Genomic DNA, 17512 nt, shown 5'->3' with positions numbered 1-17512 from the left:
TTCGCTCGAGCTCCTGCCCCAACCAACAAACCCAGAGGACTGCCTCGAGGCCTCTTGGACAACCGCCAAGTGGTTGTACCAACGTGTGGTTACTTCGACGGCGACGCAGCACAGCCCTTCACCTGTGATAGCGGGCAAGAATGTGTATCCAACTTGGATTTCAACATATTCGGATGTTGTGCGACGGACACTGTCGGCTCACTAATTTATTCGTCATGCGCACAAGTCGCAGATCCCTATACATCATGCGTTCCGTACGAATCAGCATATACATGTACGGGTGATTGCTGGAGCTCCAATAGAGTCTGGTGAGTGTTTTCTTTTTCGTTTGGAAGGAGCATGAGGCTTTCTATCTATACAGAAAAAGAAAAGGGCTGACCATTCTTCTGCTCCGTACCTGATACAGTGAGAAAACTCAACCGTTTTGCGCGGTGGCATTCTCATACAGCAGCACTTCGATCTACAGCGCATACTATTGCGTTAGCAATTATGCAGATGCCTCAGTCACCTTGACAGTTTTGAACTCGGCTACTACAACCGGGGGGGTTTCCAGCGCAGCATCTAGTATTACTTTCAGTCCAACATCAATCAGCAGTTCAATCCCCACGATCACGTCACCTCTATCACCGCCATCATCATCAGCAGCAGCGGCGCCAGAAAGATCAGAGGCGCCTGACCCTCACCATAGTCACACCGGTGCCATCGCAGGAGGTGTTGTCGGGGGTATTGCGCTTATTGCGCTAGTCCTTGGAGGAGTAATCTTGTACCGTCGGCGGCAGAAGAAAAAGGAGCTACATGGCAATGTGGCGGAAGTTAGCCAAATGTAGCCCCCAGCCTCTTCTGGGATGCCAAAGGAGTAGTTGCAAGAGCTATTAGCTCAGTCAGAAGTACGGATAAACGAAGCTCTACAGGTACCAGTTTGGGATAGCAGTCGTGTGGAAAGTTCGCGAATCACAATCTAGATAGCTGTCACTCCAGTGTGGAGTGGGGAGTCGGAATTGACGTGATAGTAAAACTTCCGTGATCAAAGCTGCTTTGTGAGCACCAACATAACAGCGAATGGGACGACTGACGATTATGATTTCTCAAAGACTATGCTCCACATGTTAGTAGTGCAAGGTGTGCAACACGTACTTGGACTGTAAGTTTCCGGAACGCAAAGAAAGCCTAAACCTGCCTCGTGAATTGTCTCCATCTTTCAATAGTAGGCGGGGGGGGGGGGGGGGCCGGGACATGGCAGGATTTGAGGCTCGGGCGCCTTTTCTTCTGCGCGAGCCGCCTCCGGCTAGAGCCTAGACCTGTAGGATCAGTCGAGGATCGATCGATTGAAGGACACCAGGACTTTTTAGTAACGCGACTAGTCCAGCTCGATATTTGAAATAATGACAGCCGTCGACCATAATGCCACACGCCCAACTATTGCATTGTGGCGAGAGCTGAGCAGAGTAGCTCCAAGCCTCCAAATAGCTCTACTGTTTCCGGCATTAGGAGATCCGTGAAGCGAGTGACACCGGTGCTATAGCAGAATTCCAGACACGCATACTAGACCAATCGACCGATCTAGGCGTGTAGACCGAGTGGATCCTGGCCCACCGACATCAGACATGTACCCCCGGTGTGGTTTTCCACACGAGAAGCTGAAAACGAACAGCCCGATCACTTCAGAATAGTTCATCACATTAACTACCTCGTGGAGGCTGGAAATTACCAGGTTACACAGACACGTGAAAAATGTCGTGACTCTGAAGAGAGCCTTGAGTTTACAATCGCCATGTTCCAGGCAAAGCTTCCTGGTCAGTTAGTTGCCCCTACTACCCTAACAACCATCCGAGCATGACAACCAGCGTGTATCCCCATCCTCGGCTCCACTGTGCGCCCTTGCTCGCATCGTTCCCAGCAATCTGGCTTGTCTGTGAGGTCTGAACCGCGTTGAAGGTGCTGGAAGGGGTCGTGACTGTCGATATTTCGACCGTTGGCGTTTGAGAAGAAGTGGTGGTGATGCTGGTGGTTGGCGCCGGAGGTTGGGCGCTGCCAGCACCGAGCGGAGTCTTAGCACTGCTGCTGCTGCTGCTGCTGGGAGTCTACACATGATAAGTACCTAGTAAGCCAAAGGGGTTCTGGGAGCATTTGGGGGCTATCCATCGCCTACCGTGGTTTGAAAATCTGTGCTTGAAGTGCTCGACGCGACCGCGACGGTTGGTCTTGTTGTTGCTGGCAGAAGAGAAGCGGAGGGTGTCGAAGTTGCCGCAGCAAACGTTTCAGCGGCGACGTAATAGACATCGCAGAACGTTTCGAGAGCAAAGGCGTCGCTCGCAACGGTCACATCGATGGTGGCATACTGTATGGCACACTCTGCTGCTAGCGCCTCGAACGTTGCCGGGCCCCAAGCGATCGTGTCCAAGGTGCTCCCGCAGACACAGTCCGCCTGTACAGTTGGAGCCAACAGGGTGAAGTTGGGCGTCTCTGCTTCACAAATGGACAAGACGTCGGCCAGAAGCTCACAGTAGTCCGTCGCTTGGCCACCGACCCCTCGCAGTAAGAGGTGGATTGTAAGGAGAAGCGCTCCACCTCGGTACTTCATGGTGGGTAAGGATCGTTGGTAACCGTTGCGATGTTGAAAGCTGAAGAATATTGATCAGTGAATTCTTTTCGTGACTTGAAGAGACGAGACACTCATTCAGCCGTTCACCTGGATGTCGAACACTTATACAATACTTGCAGCAACCTCCCCTCGTTGCCCCACCTGCGTAGGTCTGCAACCGAGAACATCGCTCTCATTGCACTCCTGGGGATACGTCGAGACCGCCGCCCAAACACCACCCCGACAACAAACGTTTGGTTTGCCCTCTGTAGGGACACGCATTGGGATACGGATTAGTATACACCGCCAAGCCCTCGTGTACACCCCCCTTCCCAATGCTTCGTTTTCGGGCGTTTTCAAGCAACGCTCCCAACTCCAGCTCCTTGGAGCGGATAAGGCTACCAGAGGAGTTCCCTTGTCGTCTTAAAAAGCCAGATGCAACTTCCTTTCAGCCCCTTTCAGCTCGGTACGATTGGTGTCTACCCTCTTCGTTTGTGGCTCAATTAGAGTTGGAGCTAGCGAAAGTTACGGTACATGTTCATCCCCTTTTGGGGGGGTGTGGGTCGACCATCCGTCCTGGGGTCGAGCGGGGGGTTCGGGGCGATGGCGGAGTAACGATCCGAAAGCAAAATTGGCACTCAGGGCATGACCACGATGGCCGGCCCCTCGTCCTTGCTTCGCTAGGATTGCCACACGTTCACACCCACCCCCCACCACAGCTGATATTCTTCCATCGCCTGTTCTCTGTTACTCCGTCTCCGACATTGAGGAACCAAACTAGGTGCTGTATCCAAACATAATACCATCTCCGTTACAGAGATCGTACCTGCAAACCCCGCCTCTTCTGGTCCTAGCTTACAACGGGTATCCACGGCCTTACCATAACTTGCCAGCCTGACTACCTGAGATTATTATAGTTTCGCATTGGACTAGTGCCAAGAATAATAGCCATCAGAAAGTACAGGGGTCGAATGCAAGTCCGGAGCGTCCTTTAGAGGCTCTCAGGCTCAGGATCGGCGCCAGCCTCAGTCTTGACTCTTCAGCAGGTTTATCCGGTAAGGCGAAAATACTCACAGCATGAGGCTGAACGAGTAGCGTCGCTGTTCCCCTCAGCTACTCGTAACGCCAAAAGGTAGTTTCGCGAGTTTGTTTCACTTCAAGTGCTCTACCTAGCATTGGGCTCCTAAATGCCTCCTACTGGTTTCCTTTCTGGGCGAGGTCTTCTGATTTAATTCTGTATCGGCTCGACAAACCTGGTAATTAGTCGACCTCATGAATCGATTTTACGACGATTTAACCCACCTTCGCCAGCTGCGGACGAGCCTCGACTCGCTCTCGCTTAGCAGGCAGCCTAGGTTACCAGGTTCAGGGCAGCAGTGGCTACTAAAGCCGACAGGCAGACTCCCCGGCCAGGATTCCTTCTACGAAAGTGGTTATGTTGTTATCCGTCAAGGTTATGGTCTCAGTGAACCCCTCGTCCGAGCACGATAGGCGCCTTTGCCTTTGACAAATCGTGGGTTTGGAAGAACGTAGTGTTCAAGTATCTGCATATCCAGTGCCTAAAATAGAGTGATAGAAAGCTTATCCTCAAACATACGCTCCGTCCCGGTTGATAGACTTTCCTTCCCAAAACCCCGCGTAGGTTATGACATAGTTAAATGAGTGACTCGCAGGCGAAAGAAAAGGTTGGTCTGAACGAGGAAAACTAGTGTCAATGGCAGAGGGTGTAACAGGAACTAGAAAGGCCTGTTTGCCAGAGTGTTCTGCAACTCGGCCGTCCGACAAGAGCTGACACCCGGCAAGGATCGTCCGGGGAGACCTAGCTGTCTCTAAACGGTACAGGAGCACCCTGGCATGTCGTGTTGGCAGGGGGCACTTTGCCAGACTCCAAATAATCCCGCACATGATCCCAAAGACACGTAGAACCGCCATTGGCCCATACCGTATGCTAGATTTAGACCACATGAGCACTGTTTTGCCGGAGGGCACAGGGAGAGGATACTGCAAATCAGGGCGCACTTACTCCGAGACCGTCCCCTTGAATCAGGACTGCCGAGCCAGCAAAACCGCTGGACATTTTGTGTGCACTGTAATGATGCCTGAAGTCAACAAACGTCCACGAGGTTCCAAAACAGTCGTGCATACGATGTACGTACCCTCGGATAGGACTGACTGGGTCCAAAGAGTTGCTAAGGAACAGGAGCGGAATAGTTGTGTGGTTGCTGGAAGGAGGCAGGGGCCCTTTGCGAAAAACGACTTGGTCAGAAGTTGCCACAAAAGATGGAGGTATCGTTGACAAACCAGGAAAGCTGCCGCCGCGTGGTATGTTGAGATCTAGGGAGTCACATAGTATTGGGGCTGCATTGTTCGGCCAGGCCGTCCCGAAGGACTTGCTTTGATTCGTTAGAATTTCTACATAGGCCTTGTATTCGTCGAGAGAGGTGAAATTGTTGTTGCCGTATGCGTCGACGCATTTGATTAAGACATTCACATCTGGACCCCACAGCAACGACGTGTCGATGTCGGAGATCAGTGAGCCGTCCCCTGCTTCCACGCTGGCAAAGATGTCTGCCAACACAGGAAAGTTCTGCGTCGGGAAGTATACTCCGTAGAGCATGCCTTGCTTGAGGTCCGAATAAGTCGTTAGTCCCATGCTGGATCCATCTTGCTGGAGACCAGAGACCGCCAGTGGATGTTGCTTGATGTTGGAGATGATTTCGTCCATACGATCAGTGATGTTCTTTTCCGAAGGGCCCCAGAATGAGCAGTTTCGCTGGCCAGCTTGGTAGCACAGTTTGGGAAACGAAGCGAAAACCGCATCGGTGTCGTAGAGGTTAGCCCTCCATCGACCCGCATAGTAATCTTGAGCGTCGACAACCCCGTCGAGAATGATACGACCGGCATTCTGAGGGTACAGCGCTGCAAAGGTAACTCCCAAAACTGTTCCGTAACTTGCACCGTAATACCAGACTTTTGCTTCATCCTCGGGTTTCCCCTTGAAACGCTGCTCAGCTTTTGCGAACATAAGCATATCCTGAGCTACTGCCGGTGTACTTATGTGAAGTCCACTGGTATTTCCATGTCGGAAGGATTCGGAACACCACTGTCCGTATAAGCTCGCTGAGTAGTATTGCTCCGCTAGGGATGTGGAGGATGCATCGGTGACCTGGCTAAAGAACAGGGACTCGAATGTCGACCTGGATGTTTCGTTCTGGGGGAAGCAATCGACAGTTGGCCCACTGTTATTGACACCGCGAGGATCGAAGCCAACCCACGTATATCCAGACCCAAATCTCTGCAGATACTCCGGAGCCGATTCCAGAATATCGCTTACTCCCGATTGCCCCGGGCCGCCTGATAGAGTCAGTCAAGTAGTACGTCTTTGCGGACTTGTCTAGTCTTGCCTGGGTTTATCAAAACGCTCTGGGCTGAAGTATTTTGCACTGCCGTCTTGATGAAAGCAATCGCCGTAGTACCGGCGGATGGGTCCGTGTAGTTGAGAGGAACCTGTAGTCTGCTGCAGGTGAAATTCTCGAAGCAGGGGGTCCAAGTCAAGTTGGGTGAAGGAGTGAGCTATCATAAACCTTGGTCAGCTCCATAAAAATAGAAGTCGTTGCTTCAACCCTTCAATGTGTACCGATATGACGAACCTGATTCCAGTCACTAATCATCGCTTTGGAGTGTAACGGCTTTGCTTGAACATGGCATATGTTGGGTAGCATCTGAGATATGAACAATGCTGCCACGGCAAAATACGGCCTCCTCCATATATCCACAGTGATAATGTTCCCGCTTCCCATGGTGTTGATCTTGGAGTTTTGGCTTCCGCTCTTCCATGGAAACATTTGTTGCCTGTGATGGACATGGTCTTTTTATAACATTTCTTGTCCCTTCAACCAAGTTGAAACCTGTTTGAATGATTAAAAATAACACTCAAGGACAAGGTGATTGAAGCTGTTGCGTCATCTTGACGAGCGGACCTATGGCGATGAAACATGGATGCTCGACGAACCAGGGAGTGCAGGGCGCCTGAATAGGCAATTTAGAACTACCAGAGTAATAGATTCGCCTCAACAAGTTACAAGATAGACATTCATAAACGGGGGATCCACACCAGGGCACTCTCAGCTGAACTTGAAGGCATCATGGCGGTCCAAGCGGTGAAGTGCTCTGTGGTCTGTAGACGAGCTCGCCGAGAGTTGCTCCGAGACCATTACTGCTCTAGAAGGGCTTCGAAATGACCTTTAATCCACTGCACGTGAGGAATCCGAAGGCTCTTCAAAGCTTTTGCGAATTGTTCTCAGTTCAGGCACCTCTCGACCAGCCGAGTTCCGCTGCCATCGTTCAACCTGAATTCAAATACCACTGTCGAGGGCTCAGGGTCATCAACAGCGTGTAGAAATTCTCTCCAAACTCTTCCTTCCTCAGGAATATCGGACGAACAGCGGACGACTCGGCTACTTTCTTCAATGTCGACAATATGCCACACTACCTTGGCCATCATATGACTATCCCACACACCTTCCTTCCTTTGAATTGAAGCCAGCTGGCAATGCGCTTCCCGTCGGACGAGGGGATCACGGCATTTATAGCCAGCCAGGTATAATGAAGGTATCACGCCGTGCTCATACAGAAACTTCTTGATTTTTGGGCGCTTTGAACTGGAAGGTTCCAAAGGGCCCATCAGTTCTCGAGACAAGGACACGATTTTCTGGAACTCAGGTAGGTGTTTGTCATAACCTGTTTCTTCGTCCGATGCAGTGACTGAGAGGTGGATGGATCCGGCGAGATGTTGGATTTGAAGAAGCAGCCCGACTCGCACGTCTTCTCTCATCAGATTCCTTGTTCTGCGGTCGAAGAAGAGCTCAAAGGCTTCTGACCAACGGTGTAGCTCGCCCAGGACCCTTTGTCTTTTAAAGTGGATGTCTCCCTTCTCCAGTGCATCGACAGTGACTAGACGCATCTCTTGACGTTTTATTTCTATCACTCCTAGCAGTAACGTGGTCAGATGATGCCTAGCTTGGCTCATCGAGGAGAATGAGATTGGCTCCCGAGGTTGTTGACAGTATCGCATGGAAGCAGAAATCCAGTCCGGCTCGTATAGCATCATTTGTAAGTCCAGTACGGAAAAGTGTTGCATAAGACACTCCAAGAGGGCACGACTCTCCGAATTGACACCAAGCCCGTATTCTGGTCCCTTCTCTCCATGCTTTACACTGTCGTGAGAGGCGACCAATTGCAGACCACTGGTCAGGTGTAGGCCCAAAACTTTGTGGTTACCTCGCATCACTTCAAAGCAGCTAAACATCCAGCAAGCTACGAGGACAACGATAAGGCGCAATGGCTTCAAAGGGCGCACAACATACGAGATCGCTTTGTTGTACTGCTGAATGGCAAATTTGCCGTATTCTTGCACAGCTGCGTCGGTAGTCAGTGAGCGATGCATAGCTCCGAGGGCGAGTTTGGCATGGTGGAGACTCGGCTCCGTCACAGACAGCTGGAGGACGTATCGGTCCCAGAGCTCTGACTTGAAGAACTCCGTCCACTGAGTGATAGTTTCGATCTGGAAGAACTCCTGGGCTCGGCTGCCGTCATCCGACCGGACAAGAGGTTGAGAGTCGACGGTCATCAGACTTAGGCTCTCTCTGGAGTGGCCATGGCATGATCGCTGGCCGTACCCATCGCATTTACGCCCCGTAGACGTGCATCTCTCACAGGCTGGAAGAGCTTCGTCACACTTGACACGACGGACTCTAAATGGCGTTAGGTTGAGACTGGACAGAACAAGATTGAGGAAGATGCCGTACCTACATGTAAGACACCCTCTTTTGGATCGTGGAGCATAACGTTTTGAGATATTCCTCCCTGACCGTGCTTTCGTCCCCTCGGAAGAGTAATCTTGGGTTGACATTGCCTAGAGACTAGAGTCGCCGCTGGGCACACCAGCACCCGTGCCGAGGGCAGTGATGTCTTGTCTGGATGCGAAAGAAATGCATTTATGACGAGGGCTTTGACGAGCGATGACAGATGATGGCACAAAGAGGGTTCCAGGGGCGGAGAGTTGAATTGGAAAGGGGATGTTGAGGGTGTCGAGGTCGGTCTTCGGTCCAAGTTCTCCAAAATCCGCATTGCTGTTATTGGCGGGTTCGTCTAGGGCACGTCACTTCTTGATGGTGGTGCGAGAATTGTGGAGCACAAAGGGGTGGAGGAATTAATGTGCCGCTTATGAATAGAATAATAGTAGATATCAATAAAAGACGAGGCCATAAAAGACGAGGCCCTCGGAGTTTCCTGACAATTGCGAAGTATACCAGACGGACGACAGGGCACCTTGATCTGTTCCTGGGTGAGCTCTGCCATCGAAGCACCCTGCTCGCTCCATTTGATAATGGGGGAGCATGCTCCAAAATCCGAACACTACTCCTTAAACAGAGCAAACATAATGGAAATGATCAATGGTGGGAATGTCGTTGGAAGAGTTGCCAGGGGATGGAGAACTGGGGGGCTGAAAAGAGAAGACCCTGTACTGTACAATCTACCAGGAGGTGTCTAACCATTAAGTCGGGAAACCTTCCCCCGCGGTAACCTTGACGATCTGCCTTCATTCTGATCCACCGGCAATAGTCCTGGCTTACGTGAAGTGTGCTGAGCTGCGTCATTACATCGAATTGGCCGCCAAGTAGACGACAATGTTGCGTTGCGCGGCCACCAGCAGCGACATGATCTCTCTCTGTGCTGGGCCCTACACGATACATATCAAAACATCGCTCACGGACATCACAAAAGAGCCCATCCCCTTTTATTCGTATCGTTTGCAGGTGCAACTAGAGCCAAGCGTCAACCATGTCAGACTCCGGCCTGGCCTCAAAGTTGGCCGGCTTGAAACCCTTCTCCAAGTCAAAACGTAAAGTTGACGATGAAGACACGGGCGACGAAGTCGACTCTTCGACAGTTGCCGGTGGCGGACATGCTTCGCGACAAAGTCAAATCACCCGAACTCAATTGAACGTGAGCCATGCCATAAGGTCCTTTTTGGTGCATCAAAACGTGCTCTCGAAAGACGAGGCCGGGGTGGATGAGCCGGAGAGTATGCCTAGACCCCTGTACAACCTTCTCGAAAAGCCTCACATCGACGTCCCTGCATATGTCGTCGACCGATCTTACCCTCTGCCCGAGTACTTCATCAGTTCAAGCCACAACACCTACTTACAAGCACACCAACTGTACGGCGAAAGCTCTGCCAAGGCATACGAGACGGCTTTGAACACCGGGTCTCGTTGTGTAGAGATAGACGCCTGGGACAATGACGAATCCCCGGACGAGCCAAAAGTCACGCACGGCTATACTTTGGTCTCAAACATCCCGTTTCGCGCGGTGTGCGAGACTATACGCGACTTCGTCGACAAAGAGACAGCGCAGGGCGGAAGCGTGTCCGACTATCGACCTGGACCGACCTTCATCAGTCTCGAAAACCACTGCGGCCCTGAGGGTCAGCAACGACTGGTATCGATAATGAAAGAGGTTTGGGGCGACCGCCTTTTGAGTAAGCATGTCAGGGAAAAAGGTCATCAGGAGCAGCAAGGGCACGGCGAACATGTGAGCCTCGAGGAACTTGGAGCCAAAATTGTGGTAATCGTTGAATACCACTACCCCGACGAGCCAGAGGATAGCGAAGATGACTCCAGCTCCAGCAGCTCTGATGAAGCGGAAGAAGATAGGCGAGCTCGACAGATCTACGAAGAAAATAAGAAGTCTGCACCATCGACTGCCATAATCCCCGAACTCGCTGAACTGGGGGTATATGCTCAATCAGTAAAGCCCCAAAACACCTCATGGTTCAGCGAAGTCGGGCTCCAAGAACCACACCATCACCTCATCAACGTCTCCGAGTCTGGGCTAAAGGCTCACATGCCTGCTGAAAACGAGCACATTGCCCGTCACAACGCTCATCATCTGATGCGAGTGTACCCAAAAGGCACGCGAATCTCATCGAATAACCTTAACCCGGTTCCGTTCTGGGGACTTGGTGCCCAAATATGTGCTCTCAACTGGCAAACGTTTGCCGCCCCGCTGCAGATCAACGAGGCTTTGTTCAGTGGGACGGATGGGTTTGTCCTGAAACCTGCCGCTCTTCGCAGTGGCGGTAGCGGCAAATTGAGCACTGGAAAGAAGAAGAGACTACGACTGCACGTGGGAGGTGCAACAGATGTGCCAATCCCGGCAGATCGCGAAGCGCATGATATTAAACCATACCTGACTTGTACGCTTGTTCATCCGGACGATCACGACAACGAGCCAGCCAAGCGCAAAACCCGACCCTACAGGCAACATAGACTCGGGTTCCTTCATACTGGAGACAATCCTTCACCCAAAGACCCTGTCTGGGACGAGACCCTAGAGTGGGAATACGAGGATAATGAGCTGGTCTTTATCCGCATGCTGATCAAATCAGATGATAGTTTCGCAAGAAATCCCAAGTTCGCGGTGGCTGCGGTGCGGTTGCTGTATGTGACTCCAGGGTGGAGTTTTATCCGACTCCTGGATTTCAAAGGGAGAGAGACGGCGTGCTCGTTACTGGTCAAGTTTGATATTGACGATGCATAGGGAACGATAGTCGTAGGCAACAAAGATTCATGGCCAGAGTTGAGATTGCAAACTACCGTGGAATGCCTCCTGATGTCTGCCTCGCTCGGTGGTTTAAAGCGGCGAGCCTGTGTGTAACAGCATCAACACCACGTCTCTACCGCCCGCAGCCCTCAGCGAACTAGTTAACTACAGTAAATAACACTACCCCGAACACCTCGAACCGCCCACTAGCCTCGTGCCCCATTGTCTTGTCTCATCTGCCTCGCTTCGCGATCTTCGAGCTAAAGGGTCCGGCATCGATCTCGTTCCTCCATGATGTTTCTTGCGGCATGCACATTGTCACCCTCGCCTCTCGATCTCTCACTCTCCTCTCCCGCGCCCTCATAGCCTCTTCAATTCCCAGATCTTCGAGTCGACTTCGAAGCTCGTCCTGTCTTTTCCACTTCCCCAAAGTCCGTCCAGCTGCCTACCGCATGGCATCCACACTCCCTTCGTCGCCAATCTTCGAATCCATTGCGCGACACGATCCCAGAAGCCCAGCGATCATTCATTCCGCTTCTGACCGTACATTCTGCTACGGCAGCTTACTCCACGATGTCGCAGCAGCGAAAGACACCCTGACTACCCTCGCCAATGGCAAACCGCTTGCTGGCGAGAGGATAGCTTTCCTTGCTGAGAACGGGTACGACTATGTAGGTGCGGGCGCGCCCTCACTCCTGGTCCCTGGCAACTGTTCTAACATATTGAAGTGACGTTTCTGTCCATTCTCTCCCACGACGCCGTCGCGCTTCCTCTCGCTCACACCCACCCGAACAGCGAACTACGCTATATTCTGTCCAACAGTGAGGCGGCTTTGTTTCTCTCGACGGAAAAGTTCCAAGACAAGGCACGGGAAGTCGTAGAAGAAGGACTGGACCACGCTCTTCGCCTTGAGATAATGTCAAAGATCGAAACCGGCGCAACTTCCGCCGAGAATGTGCGCTTCAGCAGCACCGCCAGCACTGACAATGGCGGGTTTATGCTCTACACATCGGGCACGACGAACCGGCCAAAGGGCGTGGTCTTGTCTATACCGACAATGACTGCGCAGGCCCGTTCGTTGATAGAAGCTTGGAATTACACGCCTCAAGACCGTCTACTGCATGTGCTTCCATTGCATCACATCCACGGTACTATCAATGCGCTCTACACTCCTCTTATGGCCGGTTCTGCGATTGAGTTCGCGTACCCGTTCAATGCCGACACCGTGTGGAAACGGCTCGCACTACCATTCCTACCACACTCACCGCCCACCAAGAAACCGATCACGTTCCTGACGGTCGTGCCGACGATATACAATCGACTGCTTGCCACGCACCCGACCCTGTCACCAGAAATGCAAGAGGCCACCCGTACCGCAATCACCCCGACGTACATGAGACTGAACATCTCCGGTTCCGCGGCGCTCCCAACGCCCACCAAACAGGCATGGACGGAACTCAGCGGCGGTAATGTATTGCTTGAGCGCTACGGCATGACGGAAGTTGGCATGGCATTGTCCTGTGGCTTGGCTTTCCAGGACCGCGTGGACGGGAGCGTGGGCTGGCCATTGCCGGGCGTCGACATCAGACTGGTAGAGTCTGAGACAGGCGAAGTGATCCGACCAGGCGAGGAAGTCGGCCCTGATGGTAAGCTGCGCGAAGGAGAGATCCAGCTGCGCGGGCCAACCATCTTCAAGGAATACTTCCGCAATCCCAAGGCCACGGCAGAGGAATTTGTCGAAAGCACGGATGGAAAAGGCAAGTGGTTCAAGACGGGCGACGTGGCTACGCGGCAAGTGGTACCTGGGGCAGGCCAGAGCGAGCAGAAATGGGCGTCAGGACCCATGTATTTCATTCGCGGCAGGAAGAGCGTCGACATTATCAAGACAGGCGGCGAGAAGGTCTCTGCGCTCGAGATTGAGCGGGAGCTGCTTTCCCTGCCGGAGATTTCCGAGGCTGCCGTCGTCGGTCTGCCATCGGAGCAGTGGGGTCAAAAGGTCGCGGCGGTCGTCGTGTTGACCCCTGCGGGCATGACGGCGGGCAAGGGTGGCAAGGTCTGGAGTGTCATGGACATGAGGAGGGCATTGAAGGATAAACTGGCCAACTACAAGATCCCACAGGAGCTCAGGGTCGTCGAGTCGATTCCTCGAAATGCCATGGGTAAGATCAACAAAAAAACATTGGTCAAGGACGTGTTTGGATAGGTTGGGAGAAAGAGAAGGAGAAACATTCACAGTGCATACCGTCCGCCATGAAGGCTTGTATCTGGGGAGTGCGCTTTATGTATAGCTAAAAAGTATAATGTGTATGTATGTATAAGTAGTATCCACAAGTCCCAGGGACAAAATACGCCATGTCCGTAAGATGTAGGTAGATGGAAAAGAAACCCAAAAGTCTCGTCACTCTTGAATATACATCTCATCATCGACTCCTTGATTATACGATTATGAAATTAGTTTTTCCTGCCTTGCTGTACTTCCCGAGATGCGGAATTGACAAGATGTGAAGCTGCACATTCGTTCTTGTCGAGCACCTGTCTCTTAGCCTCGTCTGAAGCCGCCCACCTCGTCGCGACGGGCTATTTAGGTAGGCTGAGCATAGTTGTCCTGCTGTCTCTTGACCGAGGGCCTATGTGCTGTCCTAGTGTCCAGCGGTCTGTAGGATATTCATTTCGATTCTGGTTTAGATAACCGGTGAATCGTGGCGAGACCTCAGTCGATAAGGAAGCCACGCCCGGGGGGGTGACCAGCGATCCTTTCCCGGCGTCAATTCACATCGTAGTGACGCAACGATACGTAGCTGGTTGAGTACAGAGAGAAGACGGTGGGGATGATGTCTTTCTCCACGGGGGGTGTTGATTCGCTTGCTTCCGATCTGTTCTGGAGACTGGAGTGGCGGAGAAGATGCCCGATGGTACTGTTTGTGAATCGGGTGGTTGATATCCACCATGCTGACAAGAACGCAATGGCCCTCTGAATCGAAGGGAGTCCGCGCTCTTGTCCTCAATACGAGACCTGGACGTGGCAGTGTCACTTGTCTTTTGACATATGCGCATCCAGTGGTAGTAGGGAGTCGAGGTGTAGGAACAAGAAAGATTCGACAGACATAGACACGATCAAGGTAGCCGACTCGGGCAGTTCATCTTTGTGATAGGAATGAGCCCCTTAACTCGTGCATGGACGATTTGTAGCCCTCAGTCGACCCCCTGTAATACACAGCTAGTGCTTCGTAGATGTAGGTTGACTCCTCGCATTCGTGTTGTCAAAAAATATACTGCTGGAAGCTTGCATCTCTTCTCGATCAGCCTGGCATTTCGAAAACAATTCGTGATTCATGTTTCGACCCTAGCTCTGCTATTCTTGATTCTTGTTTTGACCCTAGCTCTGTTGGGTGTCTTCTATCTCCCAATGCCTCGTGCAAGCCCGAAATTTCTCTGACTGCAGGGGTTGAGCTTGCGGAAGTCATGTTGTCTTTCTCGGGATGGTCAGGAATGATACCTTGTGAGTGCCGATTAGAAGTCGCCTTGAGCCGTCGATATAACCGCAGCACTACGAAGCATAAGCCGAGTATGACAACCACCAATGCCGCTACGCCAACACCAATACCGACTTTCGCGCCAGTGCCGAGCCCCGACCCAGATGAAGATGACGGCGAGACAGAGGACGAATTCCCGTCTAGCAGGCCAGATGGGACTGATGATGCAGCACCGACCGAGGTGATATTCGTACTAGCCGCAGTCGCAGTCGGGATCTCGATTGTTATACTTTCTACGCCCAACACTGTAGCAGTTGCACCCACGCTCGTGGAGGCCAGCGTTTCTCCGCGTTTCAAGACGATGAAGGCCGGGCTGGGAAACTGGCTCGGTGACAAAGGGTAGATGTCGGTGCCGGTCAGGGTAAATCGAAGGACGAAGCGGTCGTCAATATCTATCAAGGTCTGGTTGACCGTGATGGTCCATGGTAGGGTGCCGGGCTCGGTGATGTTGATGTTTGACGCGATACGGACAGCGTACGAGAGCGTCGGATCGTAACTGGTCAGCCATAGATCCGACATGGAATGATTGAGCGCCTGCCATGACCAGGTGATGCTGTTGCCATCGTTGTAGACTTCGGTGAAGTTGGGCTTCGCGCCGTCAGGGATGCTCCAAGGCACGACTTCCTGCGCAAAGACGCTCGCTTTGATCAGGAGAAAACTGTACAACAGTGCCTGGGACACCATGGTCAGCATCTTTGAGGTGGTGTACGGCACCTGTAGGAAGACAACGACATGAACAAACAGCAGGCGGTCACGGACTGCACGGCTAGGAAATTGAGAAGAACAGGACAAACCCAGGGTCAGGAGAGGGAAATCATGAAGTGGGGAGAAGCAATGAGATCACTTTCGAAGCGGCATGGTGTTGCCGTTGACACCGGGTAGCAGTTATCTTGACACCAAAGTCATGCTCGAACTCAGTCAAAGCAGCACCTCGATCCAGTGCCGATGCCGACGAATTGCGATGACTCGAGCCATGCGAGGCCAGGACTAGGACACAGTTCTCACCAATTGGAAACGGCCGCCATCTCCGGCTGTTCCTGGATTCTGCGCACTAGGTCGAAGCTTCAAGCGAAGTTTGGTGGCTAGTGAATCCTTCTCCCCTGAGACAGGACTAAAATGCGACGCGAAAGCGACGGGAAGGGTGGATTAGTCGACATGCTCTGCCGGAGATGACGCGTACGGCTCTTGGACATTTGAGCTTCTGTATGGATATATTACGGTTATAACGCTGAAGAAATGTTCTTTGACGCCTCGCATCGGCCATGCGCAGATGATAGAAAGAAAGCGTCATGGTCTTGCGCACGCGAAGAACTGAATTGTAAGGTGGTCGTTGGACTGCGTTCTAGGAAAGGGCGACAAACGTGGTCAACACAGGGGCGGCACATGACTCTCGTATTCGTATTCGTATTCGGTCGGTACTTTTGATCTTGTTTCCATACGAAACCTTGGCAAATACGGATCATTGTTGTTGCGAAATTGTTTCAACCAAGGTTGGATTTGGACATCTGGCCTCATTTTGTCTATGATTTTGTATCGTGATGCCGAATCCCTCGATGAAGGTGCTGAGAGCCTCAGTCTCGATGCCATCTGCAATGGTCATACCCATCCAGCAGGCAACTTATCTACATACCCGAAATGCCAAGAAAATAACAGAAGGAAACTCAACTTGTGGGGACCCCGTTACTATGTCCTCACCTCGACTCGTCAATGACCCTAACGGTCTCATCTCAGGGCAGAACGGGTTGACCCTGCAGTCATGAGATATTCAGGTGGGCAGGTGGGCAGGTAGGTAGCTCCGTAAGTCCCCTTTTCAGCCATCCTCACCTGAACCGGTACGCCCATCACCTCCTCCCGACCGTTTGGCTACCACCTACGATCTTGTACGAATAAGGCCAATCCAACAACCTCAAACAGATCAAGACGTCCTTGCACTCGTCAGGGGCTCTCCACAGCAGCGTCCGAACCCTCTCTTCGAACTTCCCCTGCACCACTGCCTTCCCGGCGTGTTCGCGACGACGCGGATCACCTCGTGCCTCTCGATCAACCCATCCGACATGGCCACGTGAGCCTCGACGATCGTCTTCGCAGATTGAACCATACCCTGCAATAACGGGATCGGATTCCAAGCAATAAAATCCACCAACCACTCACTACATTCCACGTGGATGTCGTTGAACTGGGTCCCCGATCTCTCCCTCGTCGAATCACTTCTCAGCTCACAATTGTTGCTATTATCATAATCGTCACCATGAATCAGCTTCTCGAGCACTTTATGCAAATGGCCAACACGCGAGTAAATGCTCTCGAGGTTTCTCACGATCAACCGAAGATAGAGAAACTCATCCCACGCGGCGGCGAGGTTTGCGGTTCCCCGATCGCGGAAATACCTAGGTCTGTTTCCATGAACGACAATGGCATGGCGGTTGTGGTTCTCAAACACGGTGGATGACTCGTTATTCTCGGACTTGTTCCTGTCGTTCTTCTCATCCTCGTTCTCGTCGGTGGAGGTCGGCGACCGCATCTCGACCGTTTGGCCTTCACTCTCCCTCTTCGCACAATCTCCCCCTCCCTCTCCTCCTCCTCTCCAGGCTGAGGAACCTCCAAGAAGATTCTCCATGTAGGAACAGTTTGATCGGTATAGGGTGCTTTCGAGGCCTCTTCAAATCAGAGTTGGAGCGGTGTTTTTGCACAAGTTCAGCCGGGCCCCAGGGAGAGGTCATCCGTCCGCCTACCTATAGGTATCTAACTTTAATTGTATATACCTAAGTAAGGTACGTATGCAACGTTTGCC

General features: G+C 52.2%; 7 protein-coding genes across 7 annotated transcripts; 2 read left to right on the top strand and 5 right to left on the bottom strand.

Annotated features, from left to right (window-relative positions):
* Positions 1 to 1811: 1811 nt before the first annotated feature.
* On the bottom strand, positions 1812 to 2581 carry PV08_09679 (uncharacterized protein; the record flags this gene model as incomplete). Its single annotated transcript, XM_016383995.1, has 2 exons — positions 1812 to 2081; positions 2150 to 2581. 2 exons carry the CDS (start codon positions 2579 to 2581, stop codon positions 1812 to 1814), a joined length of 702 nt encoding a protein of 233 aa, XP_016232618.1.
* A 1819-nt stretch (positions 2582 to 4400) lies between these two features.
* PV08_09678 (uncharacterized protein) lies at positions 4401 to 6381 on the bottom strand (the record flags this gene model as incomplete). The annotated part of the gene is made up of 5 exons (XM_016383994.1): positions 4401 to 4529; positions 4605 to 4668; positions 4738 to 5935; positions 6058 to 6154; positions 6232 to 6381. 5 exons carry the CDS (start codon positions 6379 to 6381, stop codon positions 4401 to 4403), a joined length of 1638 nt encoding a protein of 545 aa, XP_016232617.1.
* Positions 6382 to 6881: 500 nt separating this feature from the next.
* PV08_09677 (uncharacterized protein) lies at positions 6882 to 8210 on the bottom strand (the record flags this gene model as incomplete). The annotated part of the gene is made up of 1 exon (XM_016383993.1): positions 6882 to 8210. One exon carries the CDS (start codon positions 8208 to 8210, stop codon positions 6882 to 6884), a length of 1329 nt encoding a protein of 442 aa, XP_016232616.1.
* A 1214-nt stretch (positions 8211 to 9424) lies between these two features.
* On the top strand, positions 9425 to 11185 carry PV08_09676 (uncharacterized protein; the record flags this gene model as incomplete). The annotated part of the gene is made up of 1 exon (XM_016383992.1): positions 9425 to 11185. The coding sequence occupies one exon, from the start codon at positions 9425 to 9427 to the stop codon at positions 11183 to 11185; it is 1761 nt and encodes a 586-aa protein (XP_016232615.1).
* Positions 11186 to 11640: 455 nt separating this feature from the next.
* PV08_09675 (uncharacterized protein) lies at positions 11641 to 13391 on the top strand (the record flags this gene model as incomplete). Its single annotated transcript, XM_016383991.1, has 2 exons — positions 11641 to 11863; positions 11917 to 13391. 2 exons carry the CDS (start codon positions 11641 to 11643, stop codon positions 13389 to 13391), a joined length of 1698 nt encoding a protein of 565 aa, XP_016232614.1.
* A 1096-nt stretch (positions 13392 to 14487) lies between these two features.
* On the bottom strand, positions 14488 to 15414 carry PV08_09674 (uncharacterized protein; the record flags this gene model as incomplete). Its single annotated transcript, XM_016383990.1, has 1 exon — positions 14488 to 15414. The coding sequence occupies one exon, from the start codon at positions 15412 to 15414 to the stop codon at positions 14488 to 14490; it is 927 nt and encodes a 308-aa protein (XP_016232613.1).
* A 1222-nt stretch (positions 15415 to 16636) lies between these two features.
* Positions 16637 to 17242, bottom strand: PV08_09673 (uncharacterized protein; the record flags this gene model as incomplete). Its single annotated transcript, XM_016383989.1, has 1 exon — positions 16637 to 17242. The coding sequence occupies one exon, from the start codon at positions 17240 to 17242 to the stop codon at positions 16637 to 16639; it is 606 nt and encodes a 201-aa protein (XP_016232612.1).
* Between the last annotated feature and the right edge of the window lie 270 nt (positions 17243 to 17512).

This window comes from Exophiala spinifera (genome assembly GCF_000836115.1).
Source record: "Exophiala spinifera strain CBS 89968 unplaced genomic scaffold supercont1.7, whole genome shotgun sequence".
In the NCBI taxonomy this organism is placed as follows: Eukaryota; Fungi; Ascomycota; class Eurotiomycetes; order Chaetothyriales; family Herpotrichiellaceae; genus Exophiala; species Exophiala spinifera.
This window is presented reverse-complemented; position numbering and strand designations above follow the sequence as displayed.